At 42.6% G+C, this 26,204-nt stretch overlaps 1 protein-coding gene across 4 annotated transcripts; it reads right to left on the bottom strand.

Annotated features, from left to right (window-relative positions):
* Window positions 1–858: 858 nt before the first annotated feature.
* IDS (iduronate 2-sulfatase) lies at window positions 859–25,443 on the bottom strand. Of its 4 annotated transcripts, none has more exons than XM_036304861.1 (9): window positions 25,235–25,443; window positions 24,484–24,653; window positions 23,654–23,831; window positions 20,537–20,625; window positions 17,790–17,990; window positions 16,100–16,270; window positions 10,399–10,525; window positions 8,053–8,226; window positions 859–5,579 (listed from the first exon to the last, which is right to left on the bottom strand). In XM_036304861.1, exons 1-9 carry the CDS (start codon window positions 25,329–25,331, stop codon window positions 5,107–5,109), a joined length of 1,680 nt encoding a protein of 559 aa, XP_036160754.1. In that variant the 5' UTR covers window positions 25,332–25,443; the 3' UTR covers window positions 859–5,106. The 4 variants fall into 4 exon arrangements, with proteins under 4 accessions (XP_036160754.1, XP_036160755.1, XP_036160756.1 ...); XM_036304862.1 differs by having other exon boundaries at window positions 24,484–24,620; XM_036304863.1 differs by lacking the exon at window positions 16,100–16,270.
* Between the last annotated feature and the right edge of the window lie 761 nt (window positions 25,444–26,204).

Here is a 26,204-nt window from a genome sequence, read left to right as displayed (position 1 = left end):
CAGATAGTTGTATAGCCATGATCATAGCAACAATATTTGCAATAGCCAAAAGGTAGAAACAAACTAAGTGTCCATCAAGTGATGAATGGATAAACAAAATGTGGCCTATCCATACAATGTAATATCAGCCTTTAAAAAGAAGGAAATTCTGCAATATGCTACAATATGAATGAACTTTAAAATATTATTCTAAGTAAAATAAGCCAGACACAAAAGGACAAATAGTGCATGATTCCACTTATATGAGGTTCCTAGGGTGATGAAATTCATTGTGACAGAAAATAGAATGGTAGGAGCCAAGCATTAGAGGGAGGAGAAGAATGAGAAGTTAGTGTTTAATGCGAACAGAGTTTCAGTTTGGCAAGATGAGAGTTCTGTGGATGGGTAGAGGTGACTGTAGCACAACAATGTGAGTGTACTTATTGCCACAGAACTGCACATTTAGTAATGTTTAAGATGGTAAATTTTATGTTACATGTATTTACCACTTTTAAAAATGCATACAAAAATTTGAGAATTTCAGTTGAAAGATTAGTATAGGAAGGGTGGTGTAGTCATTACAATTGCTAACCAAGAATTGTAAATGACATGAAAAACCATGTTAATGTTATTTTAGATTTAAAAAGAAGCAGGATATAGGATTGTATGTAGTAAAATTTCAGCTATGTAAAGATAAAAATGTATCTGTACATATGTATGTGGGGAAAAAATGGAAAAAAATGCATATGTCAACAGGGGCTATATTCTTGAAGGTGGGCTTCATTTCATCATCACCATTTTCCACAATGAGCATGTGTTACTTTGATAATGCGGTGAAGAAACAGGATAAATCAAGTATAAAACCAAACCACAAAAAAATCAAAGGATTATGAATATTTATTCAATCTCCAGAATGAGAGAGGTCTCCAGGTTTAACAGGAGAAGACAGGGAAAAATCACATAGGAAAAGAACAATTTGTTTAATTACTTAAAAAGTGAAACCCAAAACCAAATTTAAAAGGCAGCTTCACATACTAGAAATACAGATGTCCAACAATCGTACAGAGAGAACATGATCAAAGTCTTTAATGAGCAAAGAATTAGAAGGTAAAATAAAATACCACTTTTATCTATTATCATTAGGGGTGGGTGTTTGGGGGTTTTGTTGATTTCATGGTTTTTATTTGTATGCTTATTTGCTTTATTGTTAGCTTCACTGCCCTAAGGTAACAGGAGAGTGGGAAGAGTAGCAAAATAGAGAAGCTTTTGACAATGTGCCACTGAAAGACTACCCTAAGAGAGTAATTTGAAATACATAAAAATTTTATTCAAAAAGTTGTTAATCACAGCATTATTTGCAATACTAAAAATTTGGAAATAACTTAAACGTTGAATAACTGAAAGAAGGTTGTGTAGATTGATAAAAACTACACAATAAAATATATTCCCACCAGTATAAAGCATCTTTACAAAAATCTGTAGTAACCACATATAATAATTAGTGGAAAAAAAACCAAGAATACAAAATTGTACAATAAAGCACATAGTATGATGACAACCTTATACTAGTAAAAATTCACACCCCAAAAAAGACAAGATATTAAGTGACTATCTTGGGGTAAAATACTGATGCATTTTCTTACCTTTTACTATATTTCTGTTGTCCAATTTTTCTAATAATTACCACAATTTTGTAATCAAGAAAAAAAATACCTTTTTTAAAGTAAGGGGACCACAAGATTCTTTAGTGATGTTCATTTCATCCCAAGATGTAGTCTAGAGAGTCACAAACCCTCACCCTCTTGTAGGTGGGAGCACGGGAGTAGGGTGTGAAGAATGGCCATGAATGGATGGTGAAGGGGGGAGGGAAAAATCTAGGGGTGGATGGGGAGGCAGGGATTGGCAAAGGAAAGTGAGGGACCAGTATACAAACTGGTCAACCGAGGGAAGGGGATTTGTGGAGTCAGGGAAGACTCTGACTGCTCAGCGGAGGTCTTTGTAGACCCAGTAGTAGGCACTAATGGTGTTCTCAAAGGGCAGGATTGAAGAGGGATTTCAGGAAGACACATGGATTCTTTAGGGACTGAGGGAGGAAAGAAGAGGGGTGGGTAAACTACTTGGGAAGGAGGTGAGAAGGGCTGAGGCGATGGCCATGGTAATGGAGAAAAAGAGGTTGATTGCCAGAGTGAACTCCCTATGCTATGCTTAAACCAAACATACTTCACTCACTCCTGGACATGGCTTCACAGGCAAACCCAGGGTAGAGAATCAGCCCATAGGAGGAACTTGCCAACAACCACGTGGATCCAGCTCAAATGCAGAGTTAATGTAGAGCAGCTCCATTCAATCTACATTCTGTCATGACAAAAAGGTTCTAGATCTGTGTTGTCCAACATGGTAACCACTAACAACCACATGCGGCTATTGAGCACTTGAAATATGGCAAGTGCAATTGAGATTCTGCTTTTGAAATGTTTATTTCATTTTAACTAATTTACAATTAATAGTCACATGGACCTACTGGACAGTACACACATAGGGGTAGTGGTTCTCAAAGTGTGGTCTTTAGAGCTGCAGAGTGATTTGCAAGAAATGCAAATTCTCAGGCCTCACCCAGACACACTGAATCAGAACCTTTATGGGAAGGGCCCAGTACACTGGATTTTAACAAGCCCTTCAGGTGGTTCTCTGATGTACCCTCATATTTGTGATCCACTGGATTAGGACCATTCAAAATTATTAGGATCACTTGTTCTAGTTTTAACTGAACTATATAAAAGAACCCCTGGTCAAGTGAAATGGGACTTTCTACAAACCAAGTGAGTGGAGAACCATTAATAAAAGATGTACTGATCAGTGAGATTGTGAGACAACAAAGATGTGGTTTATCTAAACTAAGTCAAGATAAGGAATGTGGTCAACTTTGATATCTAAAAACTAGAAGTGGCTGCTCATTCCACTGTATGTTGGAGATATACAAAAGGAAACAAAAGTGGCTCTAAATTGGGTTCAGTATCACAAATAAACAAAAAGCAACCATAACTTGTTAGATGTTTTAGAAGAGTATGGCACTGAATGTGAAATGCGGAACTTCTAAAAAGAGAGATTTGTAAAGGGAGGCCAAGTAAAACTACAGCCTAAAGAGAACTGAAGTATTCTGAGGCTACACCCTCATGAAGCACTTCCAGCAGAGACAGATCAACATGCAAGACCCAGATGTTGCTTTAGTAATTCAGATAAATTACTGCCGAAACGGCATAGTTCAGCTTATGATTTAAAAAAAAATGCAGAATTTGGAGATTTTTTATAATAAAACTGTGCTTCAAGAAATAAAGTGAGAAAAAGTGATGAGTGTATGTATCATAGTCAATAGGAGCAACAAAGAATGTGAAATAAAACTGTGTTAAAACTTACTGAAACTGTAGAGTAGGAAATAAAGCTAAAAACACTGAAAATATGTCATGAGAAATTTACAGACTGGATTGTAAAAATTGTAGTGGAAGTGATAAGATCCATAAAGTGGATGAAGCATTAAAAGAAAAGGCTGAGGGAAACCGTCTACATGTGAAGCTGAGACTTCCACAAGAGAGAAGAGCTTCAGAATTGGAGAGATGAATAAGGCCTTCCCTCCTGAAGTAGAAATTGTTGTTGCCAGAACACTAAGTCACTTAATCACTTAGAAGATCGTTGTATTACCATATATACCTCTATTGTAGGCTATTTAGTAAAAAATAATTATAAAATTCTGAAATTTTACTGATTTGAAGTAATCTTTGAATATAATATCTTGCCTTTTTTTGGTTACCACTTACTACACTCTAATTTGCTGTATTTTGTTTTACAAGCATTTACCTTTAAACAATGATGCACTTGTACAAACAGAAATACTAAATATTACTCACTTTTATATAGAGCTCATTAGATGTTTATTTAGAAAGTGGTTGACTCTTATTATGACTAATGATAATTAATCAGCTTCAACATGTTGGAAATATGAGTTGTGAATATTGCATCCTTTTTAAAATGATATAGGCTAAGTTTATCACTACCACTTGTATTTTTGGTTACTTTCATATTTAGAGAATACAGAACTACATTCTTGGGGATTAGAAATTACCTAATGTTATACTAAAAAAAGTTTTCACAATTCTCAAAATAATTTATAATTTAATAAAGTTAATGTTTTATTTCATCAGTAATTAAAAATAGAATATTTCTTGCCTCCTGGATAAATGGATGTCTGCAACAAAACACACTTGAAGAGGAACACTAATAAGGTTGTGATTCAATTCATGGATAGTTATTCCTTTAAATGCTTTCTATTGTAAATAACACTCTTTAATAGATGGCCTTTGGGTTCATGGGTCATATTATTTACTAACAAATTATTATTTGGGTCAGAAAGTCTCTAAAAAAATTTAACTGAAATTCTCATACATCTCATGCCTCAAGTTTACTAAGTATTATTTATTATTTGATGTAGAAATTCCACATTAATCACTTTATATATATTTTATCTTTGGATTTTGAAATTTTATGATCTTAGAAACAAAAATTTAAGATAAGACTTTAAGACCTTGGCATCTAGCATTATTATTTAACTTCACATTTTAAAAAGAAATTTGGTTTACATGTTAACATAATACTTTTAATATATTGGTTTAACTAAGACAAATTATTAAGTTATAGAGAACCAGGAACTTAGTGTTGAACCTAATTTGATATATGCTTACTTTTTTGAAATGTACTAAATTCCACAAACAAAGTATTTCTTGAATATAGTGCTGTTTGGTTATTATGTTCTTGATATCTAAAGGTATAATAATTTTAGTTTGCTCACTCTGTACATATCCATTCAATAAATAAGCTATGATTGTTCAAAAAAAGGAAGGAAAAGGATCAGCCAAGCCCCAGTTTAATTAACAATTAGAAATTAATAAAGAGCAAATAAAAATGTTTGGCTGTTATATATTTTTAGGCCAAATTATTCATGCATATTTTCATTGCATACCCCTTGGTACCTCTTCAAATATTAAGGGTAATTACAAAATAACCAGCTCTAACTCATTCTGTCACCAGCCAGAAGGGAGCACATTACATATATATGCCCTCTATGGTTGGCACAACTCAAGGTGTCAACAATTGGGGAAGATCTCCACCTTGGGTTTCATTATACATGTTATGATCCTGCAAAGGGTCAGAATCTACAAAGTACAGTTCCCCTGCATGGACATCAGAAAAATTAGCCAAAAATTCATGGGGATTAAAGCTAACCCACACAGTATACCTGTAGTCTATTGTGCGTATGGAATATCCCATGAACTTTATATCTTTTAAACTTGGCTTGTCAGAATTCCACTGAGGATAGTCTGCAGGTCGGGGGTACTGGCTATAGGCAATGGACTCACGGGGATTACCACGGAGGGTCAGATCCTCTTCCAAATCATGAAATTGAAAATGGTTCAGAAGGCTCTGGCCTTCTCGGCACAGCTCCACATGAAATGAGGGACTGGGGCAGCGAGGTGGAACATGCAATCCTGCAAGTCCTGCGAGTGTGGGAAAGAGAGAGACAAGCTCCACAGGGTCCTCGACTTGCCGTCCTGAAGGAGAAAAAGACCCAGCAGAATGGGTTACATTACAGAATTCTGCCACAGCAAAGCAGAATAAGTAAAGGAGCCCATCTGGACTCCACAAGTTTTGTGTTTTTTTATAATATCTATTTTTAGCATAAGAATTTTAGAAACAATATCAACTCAGCACCTCACCCAACAGCAGGATGCAAAATGAAGGTGCCCACAGCCCTCTTGGCACTTTTAAAACTATTGGAATTTTGGAACCACCAGTTTATAATTAATTCAAGCAAGGATCATCAGTGGAAGCCCAAACCACTGAGTAAAAGTCTGTTAAGGAACAGACTACAGATAACCTTTACAATGGCAAGACCTAGCTGACATGACCACCTTGACCAGGTGATCAAACCTGGCATTACTAATAATGGCACAGGCTGCCAAGAAGTGCCCCAATGTGATACAATGAGATCACACAACCTCACATGTAGTGTACATGTTAAAAATGTTTACCCTGAATCTCGTCATGAGAAAACAGGGTCATTGCATAAGACAGCTTGTAAAAAGATGAGGTTAGGAAGATAATGAGGACCCAGATCACATAAGACCTTGTTAGTCATTGTAAGGACATTTTGCTCAGAGTAAGACAGGAAAACATAGAAGGCTCCAGAACAGGACTATAACACAATTTGACTTGGGTTTTAACAGGAGCACTTTGGCTACTATGAGGAAGAAAAACTCTAGGGGATCAAGGGCACACCAAGGAGAACTTAGCAAATTATTCCAGTAATCCAGCAAGAAATGGTGGCATTGTGGTCCACAGTGATGGCAGTGAAATGGTGAGAAATGTAATGGACAGATTGTGAATGGAGAGTGACAGGCTTCCTGATGCACTGCATATCGTATATGGAAGAGTGTCAAAGGAATGCTTGAGGTAAAAGGTCAGAAGTTTAGCTCTGGGCATGTGAGATTGGCTGTTGGAAATCTAAGTCCAAAGTTCAGGAAACAGACACAGGCTAGAGATAAAATTTGGAAATAAACTAGATGACAGTGCAGTTTTATAAATTTATAAGTTGCCGAAAACCTCCCAACAAAAGTTTCAAAAAATATTCTCACTCTAGCTGTTTTGCTCAGTGGATAGAGTGTTGGCCTACAGACTGAAGGGTTCCCAGTTCAATTCCAGTCAAGGGCACATGCTTGAGTTGTGGGCTCAATCCCCAGTGGGGGGCACATAGGAGGCAGCCAATCAATGATTCTCTCTCATCATTGATGTTTCTATCTCTCTCTCCCTCTCACTTCCTCTCTGAAATCAATAAAAATATATTTTTAAAAAATTCTCAACCTGTCAGAAGATCTCTCCAAGTCAACAAAAGCTATATTCATGCCTTTAAACTGTTTAACCTTTTTATCAATGACATGAAAGAAGAGAGAGCATGCAGCACACAAAAATCAAATGTGCAGAAAATAAAAATGGGCAGTAGAAAGCAAACTTGGAAAGATCTAAAAGGGCCAGAATGATGGTCCAAGACCAGAAAAAATTTAAATAGGAATCACTACAAAGTACAGAACGTAGATGTTAAAAAGATGGATTAAATGCAGAACTCCAGAAAGGGGGCAACTTGCTTTAGCAGAGTCGTAGAAAAAGGACTCCCAAAGAGCAAATGTTGTCTAAAGTACATGCCTCATCTCTGCACTGAGCAGATCAAGTCATTAGACAACTCGCAAAAACACCATCCAGGTTGCCTTGTGTGGCAAAGAGGGGATCCTGTCCAAAAGACATTTCTGGAAGTGCTTTCTCAAACTGGAGCATTTTGGAAGACAGAGACCAAGATAACCATGGGTCTAACACCATCTTGAGAGGAACAGTTAATGGACTGGGGATTTCAGTCTAGAGAAGAGAAGGTTATGTTGTTTTCAAAGCTTGGAAAGATTGGCACATGGAAATCAAAGTAAACTTGACGGTCACTGTTGGGGAGGGCAGAAGGAGAATCACCTGGTAATGTTACAGAACTAGTGATTCACTAGACTGATGAGCTGCCAAAATGGCAAATGTCTCTCTCTCACAAAGGGCTAAGTCTCTGCCAGAAGTGTGTAGGTAATGGAGTTTTGCTCATCTGTGTTTGTGTATGTGGGAATGGGGGAACAGCCCCTGCCCTAACCGAATCTGCTAACTACTTCCTCTGAGCTCTGAAGTAGGCTGCTGCTGTCTGTCACCTCTAACATAGCCCTTCCTATCCTAGGGATGCCTTTTGCTCCTTTGTCTCCACACTCCCCCACCCCTGCCATTCATGGCTCCTTGTGGACAGGGGCCATACTTGTCATCTCTGGCCCTGCCAGTCCTCCCTTACCCAGAGCATGGAAAATACCCAGGAAACGTGTGTAGGAATGCCAGTAGTGGACAAGAAGGTGGACTGGGTAGGCCCCTAGCCTATGATTTGGTAAAGTGGTTTATATAAACAGAAGAAGCTATTACTGTCAAGCTATATCACTTTAGCATATTGTATACCTGGCTCCATCAATTCTGAGATGGAATCAAAAGGGTCGATGTAAGGGAAAAGCTTCTCGCCTGCCTCTGGAAGTGGAGCCGTCCTTCCGGGAACATAGAACATCAGGGGAACATGAGTAGTGACATCAAAATTGCTGTATTTGGCCCATTCTCCATGTTCGCCTAGAGCCCACCCTGGTTCGTAAAAAAGCACAGAATGGCATAAAATGAAATAATCACATTACAGCTTGTTAATTTTAGACACCATTTCATTTCCTGTTATTATTAAAAACCAGAGGAAGCAAAAACTCATCAACTACCAAAAAATTCCTCTAAAATTACCAGGGAAAGGGTGATTTCACCTAATATTACTTTATTTGAAGTTACACATTTATCTTGAATGAGGAAACCTATTAAGAGGAAAAAATATTAAATTCTCAAACTAAAATATCTTCTTCTTAGTAAGCAGCTAGCAATATGCACTCAGGTTGGACTCACGGGATCAGTGCCCGCCCCCCAAACCCACCTCCCCTGCTAAGATGGGCTCATTCTTGACTGGGCAGGGACTCCGACAGCTATAGTGTCATCACTGCCTTATCCTATGTCTATCTATCTTGACTCAAGTTTCATACCTCTGGTTTTTACATTTGGGTGTGTACCACCAAAGAATAAGCTGTGAAACTATAGCACAATCACTAAAATTAAAAAAAAAAAGGACAGCTTGTCCAACTTTTAGGGCATAGCACAGATCAAAAAATATAACTTTTGATTGCAAATCTTTAACCTTGACTAAAAACCACCCTTAACCCTGATTTAAAACATCCCTTAAAAAGGTAACTTGAACACTCCAAGTTGGAAATTTCCAATCCTTTTGAGTATTCTTTTTGATATAATAATGCATAAAAGACAGAGATTGTACATTGAGTATTCTGTGTTACAAAATAACCAAAGCCACAGAGTTGCTATGCATGGATTTGAGAAGACTTTTGGAGTTCAGATGTACAAAGTCCTGGGAGAGCCCTTTGAGAAGAGCAATTTGTAATCAACTGCAGCTGCTTCAGAGCAAAGAGTGCTTCCAAGTGGGCCTTGCCATCATGGGGTACAAAGGGCTGTGTTAGCACTGCAAGAGGAAACCCAGCACTGAGAAGAGAGATCGGAAGTGGATGGCAGTTCATTAGGGAAATAGCAAAAAATTACAACACCTCCATATATAATAAATACACAGGCCTTTACAAGGCATAAGCTAGGTTGTGAAAAATGACACAGAAAACTGTCTATGACATTGTTAAGTCATAAAAAAACAAATCAGGGAACAAAACAGCACACATAGCACAATCAACCCTGCCATGTTTCATTACTAGTATATTACATGCATGCACACACATAACCCGTAGCCACATGCATATGCACAACCAAAAGCTGCAAATGGCCCCCGATCTGTCAGTGACAGTTAGCCCAGGGTAGGATGCTCTGGCCCTATATGATATGTTCCATGAACTTGTTTTTTTCCTTTTTGCAATGAGCACATATTATGTTCTAATATTGCTGTGTTTCATATTAGATGATATTAAATTATTGTTTTCTTGGTTCTTGGTAATGTGGCTATACTTCAAAAAAGCCAAAAATTTTTAGAGATACTGTTCATAAAACTGAACAACCTGGGATTTGCTTCAAAAGAATTCAGAGGTGGGTGTGGAGGATGAGATGAACAAGACTCCCATGAGTGGATACCTGGGTAGCAGGAAGATGGATGGAAACCAAGGAGTTATTTATCCTTTCCTCTTTGGCATATTTAAAATTTTCAAATTAAAGAGAAATTTTAAAAAGTTAAAAGAAAAAGGAAATTTAAAAAAAGATGTTTTTAGGGGAGGCTAGGGGACTGTCAAGGGCGGGGGGGGGAAGGACACATATGTAATACCCTTTGTAATACTTTAAGCAATAAAAAAAAATAAAAAAAAAAAAAAAAAAAAGATGTTTTCATTTTTTGGAAAAGTGGGAAACTGCCTTAGAAGAGATAATTGTGAACCCCAGGCTCATGGCAGAAAGGATGGAGTGGAGGGGTAGAGGCAGATCTGAAGGCCTTGTTGAGTTCTATCAAAAATGTTTTGGATCTTCCTAAGACCCACCCTCTATGTTAGAAATGGGGGATAAAAAGGCTTCCCACACAAATGGAGGGTTCCTGCTGACTTTATTAAGAAAAAAAATAAAAGGTTGCTACAGATTTCCCCCACCCACCCACTTCTACCATCTCAGCATCTCACATGCTCCTCTGAGCCACAGAGACATGAAGAGAGGTCCCAGAACTAACAAGGCGGTCAGACAAGCACCCCAAGTGAGTGACTCACCAGAGCATTTTAAAATGCCTACCGTGATCTGAGGTAAATGCAACAATAGTGCTGTTGGCCAGCTGAAGGTCATCCAAAGCACTCAAAAGGTGGCCAACCTGCGTGTCCATGTAGGAAACAGAGGCAAAGTAGCTCTGACGTATTTTCCTCTACAAATTTAAAAAAATAATAGTAATAATGAGAGTGACTGTGATTTAAATTGCTGTAGCATAGACAGTGTTCACTTGAACATCCCTCCCAAACACCATCCCTGTGCTGATGCCCTTGATTTTCTCTGTCAAAACATGTCATTCATTACTATACTATCTACATCCCCTTGCCCCATAGTGATTATGCAGGTGTAAAATTAAGATTCTTTTTTAAGGGGATCAGCTTTCACTTAGGGCACAGCAGATGGATTTGCCACTTACTGTCTCTTTCTGTCTCCTTCACATACTCTTACAGGTCCCAGGAGATGACCATGTACATAGAAACTGATCCCTCAGTCCCTCCAAATTCTGCTAAGGGTCACTCCAAAGATACCATAAACCTGTATCCATTTCCTGTTGCTGCTGCAACAAAGGATGACAAAGTGGAGGGCTTAAAACAACAGAAATGTATTGTCTCCCAGTTCTGGAATCCAGAAGTCTGAAACCAGGGTATCCACGGGGTCATTCTCTCTCTGAAGGCTTGAGGAGAAGGTCTTGCCTCTTCTAGCTTCTGGTGGTGGCAGCAGTCCTTGACGTTCCTTGCCTTGCAGCTGTAGCACTCACATTTCTGCCTCTGTCTTCACATGGAATTCTTCCTCATGTACCTCTCTTCTCTTCCCAGTCAGATTGAGTCAGGGACCACCCTACTCCAGTAGGACTACTCATTTTAACTTGTTACATCAGCAATGACCCTAACTCCAAATAAAGTCACATTTTGCAGTGGATGGGCCTTTTCCTCTGACTACTTTCTAACCCAGCAGAAGACTGGAAACTGCTTGTCTTCATTGCCTGCAGCTGGCATGTGAGGCTAATCTCTAACAAACACCCAGCAGGTTGGAGAGCAATGGTGGGACAAGAGAGCAGCACACCCTCCATGGTCCCTAAACCCAAGAGGGATTTCTGGAGCAGCCAGGCCAAGCACTGATGTAAAAATGTCATGGCCCCTTCTGGGATGACTCCCCTCCAAGCCTTGTTCAGAAATATTAAAGAAAAAGATGAACCCCCACCAAGATGAGGAATAAGGGGGCCACTGACCTATCAGAGCAGCCACAGCTTCCACCATGTACCCAGCCATCTTACCGGCTGGACCTTCTGGCTTCTTTTCTCACTGCCAGGTGAGGGTAATCATGAGACTCACCTGTTCTATCTGTGAGGTAAAAATGACTGCTATCCATCTAACAACCTTCTCTAAGAGGATTATGCTGAACCTCGGCCTACTTCAACTTTCTACTAGATAAAAGCCTTCAGTCTATAGCTTGGGGAACTTTGATCCTCCTGGAGATCAAAGACACCTGTCAGGATGGCTGTATCCTATTCAAGACTATGTCTGCCTTCCTATGCTAGCCACTGGAAATAGGGAAAGAAACAGATGTGGTCCTTACCCTTAACAAGTCACCTGTCCAGTGAGGACACAGGCTTAGAGACAAGAAAGTGCACATTACTATTGGGGCCCAGGGATGACATGGGAGAATGAGCCCTCAAGTCAGCCTGGGGAAATCAGGGAAGATTTCACAGAAGAGTTAGCATTTGAGAAAGGGTACTGGCAGTCAGACAATTTGGGATAAGGCACACTAAACAGGGGCTACAAAGCACAGAATGGAACAAAATCACCAGAGCAGGGTGTGTTTGGGGCCAGTCAGCTGGCCGCTGTGTATGAAAAATAAAACAACAGGGCCAAGGGGGAGGATGCTGAAAGACAGGTCAGATGATCCAGACCTCATGGGTCCATCCAAGGAGTGGAGGTCCCACACTGGAGGCAAAGGGAGGCACTGAGGATGCTCAGGGTGAGGCGTCAATACAGTCTGGGCTGCAGGTCAGCATGATTCCTCAGGCAACAGCCCAGAGCAGATTCCAGTGGCTCAAGAAAAAATGATACTGTATTAGTGCTGGGCACACAGGAAGGGCTCAATAGACATTTGTTAAATAAACAAAACACACCCAGACCCACTGCAGTGGTCGGGAAAAATGTGAAGAGCAAGAAGCCAGTATAGATTTGAGAGGGATTAGGGAGAATAAGTAGGAGTGGGAAAGGGGAGGGAACATGCAAGGGAAGGAGACGAGGACTCCAAGGGTAACTCTAGATTTCTCCTTCAGCTGATGGCATGATTCAATGGCTATTTCAATCGCATGGGGGTGGCACAAAAGCAGAGGGGCGGCTAAAGAAAAGCAAGAGCAGTAGTGGTGGCCTGGCCATGTGGAGCCTATTGAGCTGAAGTCACCATGGGCAGTGGCCTGGGAATGGCTCTTACAGCCAAGTGGACAGACACTTCTGAAAACAGGAGGGAGGCTGTGGCTAGAGGAGTAGTTCAGCAGGGTTCAGCTGAGCCTGGCTGTGGAGGAGGGACAGAAAGGAGATAGTAGGGTCTCTGGGGCTAATGTTGGGAAGCAGCACTCCTAAGTGGCAGATGCAGAAAGAGGGGCCTACCATGGGGACTGAAGTCCACCAGGAGGTTGACGTTTCCAGAAAGGGTGGTGCTGATCAACAGTAAGAAAGCAGCAAGGACTCAGGGAAGGTTACACCCATAGGATGGATTTTATTTGTCAACAAGGTCAGTGCTGACCCAGGTGCGAACTCTTTAGTGGGTTGGGAAGGCAGAAGGCTGTGCAGAGGGGGATAAAGAACAAATGGACAGTGAGGCCATGGACACAGCAAGAACAGACATTTCACTCATTCTCCCTTGAAGGGCAGGCAAAAAAAATTGGTAAGGGAGAAGAAACAGGCAGGGGCAAGGGAGGTAGGACTTCTGAAGATGGGATGGATATGATCAGCTACGTAGGCTGGGGGAAAATGGGTGAGGAGAGGAGACCTCGTTTTTAGATAATGGCAAGGAGGAGTCAAAGGGCTGGGGGGCCAAGTCCCTGCTGCTCTTCTTGCAAGATTAGGGAGAAGGCTGCTAGCCCAGCACACATGTAAGCATGATTCTAGATACTGGTGAGGGAGTTATTAATAGCACCATTTACCAAACACCTGTTGGGTACCAACTAATCCTCTGAACTATCTTTTAAGGTGAGCATTACCACTCTGATCTTACACAGGAGGACTCCGAGGCTCAGAGCAGTTGATTAACTTGCCTAGAGACACGCAGCTGGCAAGGACCACAGCTAGGATATGTACCCACATCCATCTTTTGCATTCCCCTCCCTTAGACTGTCTACCAGCCTCCATTTCTGAAACAGGAAGCATAGTCATTGCTGAGAGACCAGGCAGAGGGATGTGTGGGGCAGAGGGGCCAAAGGGGTTGAAGGGAGCTGAGCAGAGAGTCTACACCACATAGAATTGCTGGGGCTAGAGGCTGTGTGTGTGTGTCTCTGCCTCATAGCTACATGGATTCGCTAAGGATTCAGACTTGAGAGCAGAGGTGGTGGCTGCGATCGGGGTACTGCAGGTGTGGCAAGGATAAATGGACATGGGCTGAGGTGCTACCAAGAACAGTAAGTGACCTTCCATGGGGCAGAAGCTATTCAAGGAAGGTGTGAAGCCCAGAAAGGTCCTAATCACTGGGGAATAGGAAGAAGCAATCCCAGGGAGGTGTGTAGGAGGGAATGAGAGCGTGGAGTAAGGGAGCTGCAAAAAAAAAAAAAAAAAAAAAAAGATTGTGGTCAGGGTGGTGAAGAGGAGCTGGCCTGGGAGATGGCAAACTCCTGAGTGTGAAGCTAAGGTGGCTGGCTCATGGAGTTCAGTTAGAAATCTGGGGGTAAAGAGGGCATAGAACTGAGGCTAAAGAATAGAATGAGATGGGGCTTGGGCACAGACCCCTAAATTTGCAAGAGGACAGTGAGCAGGTCCCCAGTTCCAGGTAAATGTGGGCCAGGGACCAGCTCATGAGTATTCCAGGGAGTTCCTCTGGGTCATGCTTTCACCTCTCTGTGTCCAACTGGGCAGCTACACCACCAATGGATAGAGGACAAAAGAACTTTGAAGGAGCCCTCACCAGGCAGCTGACACTGTCCTTGATGCTTTCACATGATCACTGTAGTCCCCACTAAATACCTTTGAAGTAGGTGTTCTCACAGAAAACCTTTCTTCATCTGGTTTCTATTTTACAGATAAAGAATCTAAGGCTCCAAGAGATACAATGACTTGATAGAGGTCATGCAGCTGATATGGGGTAGAACAGAAATTTGAACTGGGACTGTTTGGAACCAACAAAATAAACCATGCAGCTTTGGCATTACATGCTCCACGATCACTAACTGTGTAATCTGGTTCAAGTCACCACACTTCTCTGCCTTTAATGTCCTCATCTGGACAACAGAGATAGCAGGTACCTCATTACATTCCCATGGAGACTACAAGAGAGAACATATACAATACTGAGCACCCTTCCTGGCACAGAGCCCATTTAAAGGGTCATCTTAAGTGACTATTATTAACAAGGTGTTCAACTGTAGCCGTGGGGTTGCAATTCCAGCAACCTTACTATTGGAACTCTTACAAATAGAAATTAGAAACCAAACAAATGGATGAATCTGCTGCTTTCTAAACTCTCACTACTACCATCTGAAACTCAGGAAGCAAGTCTATGTGAGGAACACACATCCCACACCACCCAAACTCTTGCTGTCCAAACTCAGGGGTAAAATATGTGTGGACAGCAAGAGATACCTGTACATTATATTTTGTTGTAAACTATACCCTATAGCAGTGGCTCTCAAAGTTCTGTGTGCATCAGAGTCAACTATGTGATATTTTTGGAAATGCAGGATCTCGGGCTCCACTTTCAGCTTCTAGTTTCCTATGTATGAGTGAGGACCAGGACTCTGAGTTTCTAGCAGCCCTCATGGTAATTCTGATGCAGGTAATAGAGGAAGCACATTTTGAAAGCATGGCCCTCTTCTTTCCACTGTAGACTGCCTGTTGGAGTATTCACATGGTAAAAGAAGGGCAGGGCTGAATGTGGAATATTCCAGAAATAGCATTGGTCAGCATGTCTTCTACACTCCAGGGAGAGGGTAGCTGATGAGTTAGTGTGCAGCTTCTAACTCTATGTCTGCTCCACCCCCACCTCATGCAAAGGGAAACCAGATGTTGCAGCTGGATGGCACTGGCCATGTTGGTGCCCCAGCTCCTTCTGCTCCAAGACCCTGCTCACCAAGAGACCCTGCATCATTCTGAGAGTGATGCATGCCCATGTTGCATTTTCCTCAGAGGGGACCTGCAAGTACCAGCAAACTGAGTGTTCTGGGCATCACAGGAGTTGCCCACCACCCTATAACTGATGAACTGTCACTTAGATTAAATAGCATGCTCCATGAGTTACTGATGATCATCCAGGCCTCTTCCTCAGCCCTGTGCCCACATCCAGTGAGTTATCAAATCTCCAGATGCCTCTTTCTTTGGAAGTGGAGACACTGACTGGGAGACACTTTATCCATGCAGCACTTCCTATGTCCTAAATGCCTCCAGACCACCCCCAACCCCAGCAATTTGTAAGATGCTTTGGACAGAGAAAGTTCTTAGTACATAGTATCTACAGAGAAAAGTGACATCATGCCCTAAGTGTCTAATACTTCCCCAAAATATGTTCTTGGTACCTGAAAGTCCACAGGAATTGAGCCATAGGGCACACTGAGGTTTAAAGCTTCGACATCCTCCCGCTGCCTGATGTCCATCCAGGGGTTATAGGCTACAGGAGGAAGGCCAGGAGGGACATGGGGATCAGGAGCCAGGGTGATGTTCTCCAAGGGATACAATTTCTGAAACTCCTTGAAGAAAAGCACATAAAGCCACCAGATTGTCACTCTTTTAGCAAAGGCACAGGGCTGAGACTCTATCAGTATTTATGTTGCCTTTTTTCTAAGCCTGTGATGCATTCACATGGTGACTCACTAACACTGCTCAGGCATTTCCCCATCTGAAAGTCAGACCTTAAGTCACTCCCATAAGATGCCAATGGTAATGAAATACTGTGACTTGTTTTCAACAAACAGAGTAGCGACAGCTCTCTTCCCTCATACAAATCATGCACTCCTGTTCCTATCTCCCCTCCATTGCAACTAGAAAAAGTGTGGAGAGGTGTTGTCAGTTCCCCAAACCATCCTCAGGTTCGTAATTCACTGGAACTCAGCACACAGTCATACTCATGACTATGATTGATTACAGTAAAAGGAGACCAAACACATTCAGCAAAGAAGAAAGCCACATGGATGAAGTCTGGGGAAAACCAGACACAAGCTTCCGGAGTCCTCTCCCAGTGAAGTCACACAGGATGTGCTTAATTCCCTCAGCAACGTGTTGTGTGATAACATGTATGAAATGCTGCCACCAGGGAAGCTCATTAAAGCCTTAGAATCCAGGGTTTTTACTAGGGCTGGTCACCCTGGCATTCTCTGCCTACACATACCAAACTTCCAGACTTCATGCAGGAAGGTAAGGGTTTGCATAAACAGTATAGTTATAGTGAGCCACTCATCAGTTCTTGGAATGGTAGGAACACGCCAGAGATTCAGGTTTCCAGCCAGGGTCAAGCTCATAAGCAAAACTTCCAAAGGATATAGTGAGGCCTGCAAGGTTAATTCTTCTGCACAAAAAGCAAAAGAAGTGAGACTCATTCCATCAAGGGACCTGACAGCTCCTGCTAGGAAGGTGAAATCCCTGGGCCAATCTAAGCAAGATACCAGCAGCATCAAGGAACATGCCTTCTGGTCTCAACTCTCCTCATGAGCAAGGGATGAGAAGTTAAAAAAAAATGGGCTGCTCAGGCCCAGGGAACACACAATAAAAAAACAACTAACAATGATAGGGAAAAGTATTTTTTAAAAGATATTACAAGCTCTAAATGCAAGTACAGGATTTGAGGTTCCAACAAAAATGCAGTGTCGTGTGTATGTGGAGTCTGAGCTGACAGGCTCTGGGGTAAAGGGCTTATGAAGAGGGATTCACATTCTTTGGAATTGTGTCCCAAGGACCATCCCCTATTGCAGGCTTTGGCAGCTCTGACTCTTCTCTATAATGATCTCACCAACCAACTCAACATTTGTTCATTGAGTTCAAGGAAAAGAAATAAAACCCTCCAATGGGGGAAAGTAGAAAGCCAAGCATTTCCAACAAGATTCTTATATGTACTAAGTCTACTACTTAGCCTTGACCTCTGAATCCCATCTTCACACCACTGAGTATATTAGTGATGGCAGGATATGGCCACCTTCACTACACAAATCCCTTATTTAACAAACAGCACAGCTGTCATGACTATGTTGGATCAGCCCTCAGCCAGCTCTTCACCTTGGGGTATCTGAAGGGGATGTGTGGCTTGTGATACCCAACAGCCAGGAAGAAAGGACTGGAAGATGTTTTCATTTTTTCCAACAATTGTATGGCTTTCTTGGTGCTCTGTTTATCAGGCAAGGTACCCTCAGGTATGTCTGCCATATCCACAGGGCAAATCAGGTTGGCATGGAGTTCTCCATCTGGCCCTTTACATGTCTTTCAAAACAAAATATATAAAGTCAGCTTGTTAGGTGCAAGAAATAGAAGTCATGGATTTTACACACACAATGTATTTAACATTCATATCAGCAGCCCAGCCCATTAAGTATTAGTCATTCAGAACAGGGACACAGGAAGTAGAACTTAAACACAGAAGCATTTCTGCTTTTCCAGAGAAGGGCCAGAAAGCCACCAGCACTTACCTCCCTGCTGTTAATCCTCTGTCTCTAGATCATAATTAAAGGAAACCCAAGTAAACTAATGATAAAAAAAAATCTGTCTCCAACTCAATAAAGAAATAAGCCCATTTAAAAATGGCCAAAGGACTTAAATAGATATTTCTCTGAAGAAAATATACAAATGGTCAATAAGTACACATAAAGATGCTTAACATCTTTAGTCATCATGGAAAAGCAAATCAAAACCACTAGGGTGGCTATAATGTTTACAAATGGAAAATAACAAGTGTTGGCAAGGATGTGGAGAAATTGGAATTCTCATACATTGTTGGTGGGAATGTGAAACAAGGCAGCTACTTTGAAAAACACTCTGAGAATTCTGCAAAAAGTTAAACATAGTTATTATATGACCCAACAATTCCACTTGTAGGTGTATAACAAAAAGTAAAAACCTAAGTCCACACGAACACTTGACCTAGTGATTCTACCCAAGAGAAGTTAAAGCTTGGGTCCATACAAAAACCTGTGCATGAATATAGCAGCTAAAAAGTGGACATAACACAAATGCCCATTAACTGATGAATGGATAAATAAAATGGATTACTCTCTGGCTATAAGAGTAATGAAGTTCTGATCCATGCTACAAAATGGATGAACCTCAAAAACATTATACTAAGTGAAAATAGCCAGACATAAAAAGACATACACTGTATGATTCCATTTATACAAAATGTCCAGACGAGGCAAATCAAAGAGCAAGATCAGTTTTTGCCACAGGCTGGGGATTGAGAGGAAATGGGTAGTGAACGATAATGGGTACAAGGCTACTTTTGGGGGTAACAAAATGTACTTAAATTGATTTTGGTGATGGTTGCACAACTCTGTGGTTATACTAAAAATCACTGAATTGTACACATTAAAGGGTGATTTTTATGGTATGTGAATTGTATCTCAAAAATTTTAAAAATGTTTTCTTCAATTTCAAAGACAGATTAAGATGACAGTCTATGGAATTACCAGATCCTCAACCACACGATGCACAGAATTTAACCTACTGCTTCATTTCCCAAAGTGGCCATGCTGGCCAAAGGCCAAAGTCAGTTTTGACCATGATTTCCACCTTACAAAGACCCAGGGGCAGTGTCAGCTGCTGCTCCATGTCAAATGGGAGCATCTTTCCACAGGCTGCCTTGTCCACCCAGCCCCAGGCTGAACAGCCCAGCACCTGACTCCCAGCATCTGCTCCCCTCTATATGATCTCCAGCACTCCAGAGGATTTGGCACAGTTATAGCCACCACTTTGAGAACAAATGTAGAGTGGGAACATGGACCTGGCATTTGAGGTCACTAAAAAGTAGCAAAATGGCCTGGCTGGCATGGCTAGTGGTTGAATGTTGACCTATGAACCAGGAGGTCATGGTTCGATTCCCAGTCAGGGCACATGGTCAGGTTGTGGGCTCGATCCTCAGTGTGGGGCGTGCAGGAGGCAGCCAATCAATGATTCTCTCTCATCATTGATGTTTCTATCTCTCTATCTCTCTCCCTTCTTCTCTGAAATCCATAATATATATTTAAAGTAGCAAGATGGCTTCAGGGAATGTAGGGATTGAGATGGGGTTTTCCAATCTCATTCTGTTAATACTCAAGCCATAAGCCAAAGGCAAGAGCCCAAAGCTTTAAATCTACATAAAATGGAAAGTTTTCAAGAATTTAAAATACTCCACCACACCAACCCCCACAAATCCACACCCTTCTCCATATGTATCTAAAAGCCTCCAAGGAGCATGCCATTTCTCAGTCCTGCAGCTGGTTTTCTGAATTGCTTAAATATGGGTTTCAGTTTCACTTATAGATTGGGAATTCATCTGAACCAAGAATAAATTACTTTGTATATTCCTTTTCTTCCATAATGCTCTAAATTTTTAAAACTCCTATCAAAGATCTCAGCACCTGAATAAACCCAGTAGGCCTAAGACAGACAGACAGATTATCTGGGCTGAAGGTCCTGGAGCACAGGTCTCTCTCTCACCCTTCCATGTCTCAGCATCTCCTATAACACTCAGCACAGAGCTTTATCCAGAATGAGCACCAAGGAGCCATTAAATGAGTCTTACACACTAGAATGTACGGTTCTAGAAGAAGGCATTCCCACTCGCTTCTAAAACAAAGCCACCTCTCCCACTGGACCTAATGCCAAAGATCTCAACACTTGTCTCTGTCAAGTCAAAATCGCAAACAAAACCCACAAACCTCAATGGATAACCAGCTTGAAAGAAGGTACAGCATACACAATAGTTAACCTTAAATTACTAGACAGTGTAAAAGTGGTTCCTCTTCGGAACCATACCCTGTTCACATACTTACCTTAGTATTTTCATACTTTTCAGAGGAGGGATGATAAGGTGGAACCGACCAGCTATATGGAGAATCATCACTATGATTAGAAGATATTCCTTGAGGTGGGGAGAAAAAGAAAGTCACTAAATAAAACATGAAGGGTCTTTCAATGCCCTCCTCACCCTAAGTTACAAATTTGTAAACATTTAGGGAAGTATCATCTCCCCTTTTGGGCCTCAGTTTTTTAATCTATAAAATCAAGAACTTAGGCCACATAATGATAAATCCCCCTAAAGCCAACTCTCTCTAGGTTTCTATTCGAGCACTAAGCATCTGACCTCCCAGTCTCTAAAGCCCTCGTAATTCATGTTAGGCTCTTAGGAAGAAACCTAAAAGGGTGAGATAAGCCAATCTGTTACAGCAACATAGCCCTGCAGCCCTCACTGGAGCCTCTCACCTGCCCTGTGAAGAAGGTGGCAAAGGCACATACACCACCATGGGCTGGGTGGGGAAGAGGAGGCTCAGAGAAGGTTAGTGCTATGCCTGATGCCAACCAGATATTACATGATTGAGCCAGGACTCCAGGCTCAGTGTCTTAGAACTCCAGGCTCAGTGCTCATTCATGAAGCATACTACTAAACCCATCCTAAGCTCAGCAGTTAACAGCCTATTTGGGAAGACAAAATAACAATGTGTGAAACCAAGGAATCAGTGCCAGCTATCTAGAGTAGAAGTACTGTGTTAAGTGGGAAAGGCCCCAGGCCCAGAGATAATGTGGGTCTGGTGACGTTCACAGTGAGGACTTTTGAGTCAGCGAGGCTTGCAAGGAGTCTTAGGGGACGTGCTACCAAGTGGATCTGAGAGGATTAGCCAGGAGGAGCAGAGAGGGTAGCATAGTCAGAACCCCGGGAGAAAGAGCATTATCAGCACAGTGAAATACTTAGGGGGCAGTGGGTGGGGGGGTTCATCAGAACAATAAGAATAGTGGATAGAGCAGAGGCCACTGACAGACCTGAATTCAAGTCCCGGCACTGCTCCTTAGTACTTGTGCAACCTTGGGCAAGCTACTTGACCTCCAACAAGCCTCAATTTCTTCCTCAGGAAATGATGACTATGATAAAAAAAAAAAAAAAAAAAACCCTTGTTTGCTGTTGAGGAGAGGATTAATGGAGCAGCCAGCACAGTTACTGGTACATAGCTAGCACTGAATCAAAGGTGGCTGCTGTCATCCTTGACAGATTCTTCCCTGATAGAACAAGGTCTTGAGAACAAAGAACAAGTTGAAAAATGTATTTCCACAAAGACTGCAAGCAAAGCCTTTGTTCTCTGGCTAACACTCTGCTTCGAGCCTGATCCCAAAATCTAACCATCAGGAGGCAGGAGGTAAACACCACCACTCAGGCCATATCTGGCCTCCCTTCCTGAAACAAAATCTCCCCTCTGCTTTATTTCCTCATCTCCCCAAAACTCTCTTCCCTCCAGCTGTTCTCAGACAAGGGGTTATCATAATATGAGTACTGACTGCAGAAAGTTCTTCTGATGGTGGGCTTTTATTTGCACAAAATATTTTTGACTGATTCATCTTCAAAACTGGGCCCAACTTAGCCTAGCCTAAAGTTACCCTCAACCTGGACTGGCCAACTGGGTTCCAGAAGAAGGCTGTTGATCCTGCCAATGTAAGCAGTGAACAAAAGGAAAACTACTGAAAACGTTCAAGTAGTAAGCCCTAATGCAGTGGTTCTCAACCTGTGGGTTGCGACCCCTTTGGGGGTCGAACGACTCTTTCACAGGGGTCGCCTAAAACCATCAGAAAACACATATATAATTACATATTGTTTTTGTGATTAATCACTATGCTTTAATTATGTTCAATTTATAACAATGAAATTGGGGGTCACCACAACATGAGGAACTGTATTGAAGGGTTGCGGCACTAGGAAGGTTGAGAACCACTGCCCTAATGATAAGCACTGTGTTCTATACAGGGCTTGGGTTTTTCTATGCACTTTCACACTCCTGAACTACCTGCACTGAACACTCCCCTGGTAGGTAATTAAGGTAGTTATGACTTCAGCTTCCCAGAGAAGAATCTGAGGCTCAGAGGGTGAATGATTAGCTCAAGATCAACTGCACAGCTAAGAAGTGGCAGAGCTAGAACTGAAACCCAGGGGCCTAGATTCCTGGTGGCACTGCCCATCAGTAGTTCACTCTGCCTCCAGAGATGTTCATCTCAGCTCTACGTGGGACAGCAAAGATCTGAAAACAACTTGGACTAAAGTACAGTAGATCTATATATTAGACTACTGGGCTGTCATTTTTAAAAAAAACTTTGCATGAAGAGTAACTATATGGGAAAATTTTATGTTAGAAATCATGATATAAAATTATATGTACAGAATAATCTCCAATCAGAAAAATAATGTGCCTAGAATAGGGTGGACATCAAAATACAGCTCCCCTGTATCAAAATACAGGGTGCTGTGATTACAAGTGTTTTACATTTAGTTTATACTTCCTTTTTGTCCAATAATCATGCAATTCTTCTGTAAGTTAAAAAAAAAGTCTTAAAGTTTGTCTGTGCTTTAGCATTCTCATTTTGGCATTCGAGAGAGTCAGTTTATCAAGCAGTGTTGAAGGTCAGGATTTGTAGTCCCTGACACTCTATAGGTCCTGGGTATCAGCTTACACTGCTTTTGCTGACCTAATTCACAGACCTTAAGCAGCAGCCCCTTCTTTACGCAAGACAGCAACAACAGCTCTGGCTACATGGGACATCTTCAGATGTTCTAACCCTTAATCCCTAACTTACTGACAAGGACCCTGGAGTACAGAGGGTCAGGCACAGAGCTAGAATCTCATCCAATCCAGTGCACATTCTTCCACCCCATGAGCTGAATGAATCAAACCACACCATGACTAATTTCTGTAAGGAAGAAAAACTCCTACCCTTTGTTATTTCTACCCTTTTTACCCCCTTTCACTCCTCCTGCCAGGTTGAGAAGTAAGATTTTTATAAAACGTCAGTAGTGAATAATGAGGTGTCCACCTAGCACTAAGAGGTTTCTGCAAAGACAGCCCCAACCCCAGGACAGAATCCCCAGTGCTTGGACATGAATAACCCAGAGTTTGGACAGCAAGCAGTACCTGGGTGAAAGACTTTTCCAACTGACATGGTCACGTAGCCATTCTCTTTGAAGTACTGGGGGATGGTGGAAAAGTTTCCAGCCTGCACTCTCCAGTAGGAGTTGAAGTCATACAGGCGGGTGGTGTCAGGTCTCCTCCCTGTGAGGAAGGAAACTCGGCTCGGGGCGCACACTGCTTGCTGTTAGGGAACAGAAGCAGAGGGAAACATCATCAGAGAAAAACAGTCTGGGAGCTAAAACGTAACCAGGCAACCTACCAAGTCCTCAGCAAACAGCTTGGCAGCTGAGTCATGCAGATCTCAAAGCCAAACAGTGGGATTTGGGTTTCACCCAGTCACCAGAATGTTTCCCAGGAAAGAGGGAGGGAAGGCCTCAGCCCCTCAAACCAGCAGATGATTATGTCCTTCTACACAATAGTGTCTCACAGGTGCACAGAGCAGGCAAGGGTCTTGGGGGTGCCCTCACTAATGAGATGAAGTGCAACCATGGCAAGCTGACTGGCACTCAAAGTTAGCCAGCAGGTCTAAGGGTGCCATTCTATAGCACCCCTTCCTTCTCAGAACCAGGCAACCCCCTCTATGGGGAAGAAGGCTGAGCATGTTAGGGCCAGGGTATTACTTGGGTCCAAGGAGGAGGGGAACCTTGAAAGTACAAGCTTCCTTGTTAGTAGACAACCAGGTTATCACAACTGCCATTTTCCAGATGATGCTTCCCTCTAATAAAGATATGCCTGGCACAATCAGGGGCATCTAACAACTGCTGAGGTGACCCCCCTTCTCCAACCCTCAGTGCACAAGTCACACATACATACCTAGAGAACCCCAGACATACCTGGGCAAAGGCATTCTGGAAGAGGAGACTGTGGGATGCCAGTTGGTCGATGTTTGGAGACCTTATGAGCTTGTCCCCATAACAACCCAGGGAGAGACGCAGGTCGTCCACAATGATTAGAAGGACATTCAGAGCATCTGCACGGGAGGGTGCGGCTTCAGTGAGATGACCTGCACAGACACTGAACCCAGATCATGGTAGGTGCTAGGGTACTGAAAGGTCCAAACTGTGCCCTGCACCTTGACAAACCAGCTAACCAAGCCAGAGATGTGGGAGTCGGTGCACAGAGGAAGCCTCCGACCTGGGTAGTAGGATTAGGCTTTGGCCATGGCCTCAAGCCTGGATGAGGGAGGAAGGGAGGAAGAGAGGAAGAGACCAAGGGAGAAAGAGGGAGAGAGAGGGAAGAACGGTTAAAAGAACAGAAAGAAGAATTTGGGGAAGGAGGGATGTATGGATAGAGGGAAGAAAAGACAGTAAGTGGAAGGAAGGAAGGAAGGAAGGAAGGAAGGAAGGAAGGAAGGAAGGAAGGAAGGAGGAGGGAGGGAGGGAGGGAGGGAGGGAGGGAGGGAGGAAGGGAGGAAGGAAGGAAGGAAGGAAGGAAAGAACGGAGGAAGGGAGGAAGGGAGGAAGGGAGGGAAAACTATGAGTGAGGGAGCGAGAGACTAAAGGATGAATGTACAGAGGGAAGAATGGAGGGGAGCTGGGAGGGAGGAAGAGAGCCCCACAATCAGGGCAGGGGCACAGGCATCACCTTTGGAATTGTTGCCTGGCGCCACGGATCCTAGAAGGGTGCAGAAGGAGCCCAGGACCAGGCCTAGCAAGAGCAGGCTCCGGTCCGACAGCGGCATTTCTGCCTCAGTGCGAGTGCTCCAGAGCGAAGGTGACCAGTCGCGGCGGGAGGGCGGGGCACAGCCACCTCCGCCACCACCGCGGACTACGCAGACAGGGCCTCTGGGGCCTGAGCGTCACGGCGCTAGTGCGCCTGCGCGCCTGTTGCTAGCCTCGCCCCGCTGGGGGCGGGGCCTGGTGGAGAGACAGGCTCTTGCTTCTGATCCTCTTTGGAGAGCTGCTGCAGTGAGTCTTTCAAGGTGTTTCCAAAGATTTGAGATGCAACCACTGTTTTTAAAAAGCACTTTCCTGCTTCTTTGCTCCTACTGTACTTTTCACCTGCAGCCTTTCCCTTCCCTCTTCTCTCTATAAAAGTCACTTTTCCTTACAGACCACCCTAAATGCCATTCCCCTTCAGTGAGGCCCTTTGAGAACCAGCATTCCTGACTCCCTTTCCTATTCATCTGTTCAACAAACACTAAGTACCGCAGATATGTATATCAAACACTATTGGTGGCTTGGGAGTTTTTAAGTGCCTTCCCTAATGGAGCTTGCAGACAATAATTAACCAAATACAATGGGGCCTTGACTTAAGAGTTTAATTCCTTCCGAGACCGAGCTCGTTAAGGAGCTCGTTAACTCAAATTACTTTATCAACTCAATGCAAAAAATCGGCCCAGAGACAGCTGGTATCTCAAAAAAGTCGTTAGTCAAGGCCCCACTGTAAACACAGAGTGGCAGTGGCATGTATGGTCTGGAGGGGAGGATTTGCTTGTTATTTTCTGTGAGAGTAGCTAATAATGTTACATTTTAACAAAAGCCCCAAGGTGATGAGGTTACAAGCTACATGGATGTCTGCAAGAAGGGTGATCCAGGCAGAGGGAGCAGCCATT

The sequence above is a fragment of the Myotis myotis genome, unplaced genomic scaffold, assembly GCF_014108235.1.
Source record: "Myotis myotis isolate mMyoMyo1 unplaced genomic scaffold, mMyoMyo1.p scaffold_m19_p_4, whole genome shotgun sequence".
In the NCBI taxonomy this organism is placed as follows: Eukaryota; Metazoa; Chordata; class Mammalia; order Chiroptera; family Vespertilionidae; genus Myotis; species Myotis myotis.
This window is presented reverse-complemented; position numbering and strand designations above follow the sequence as displayed.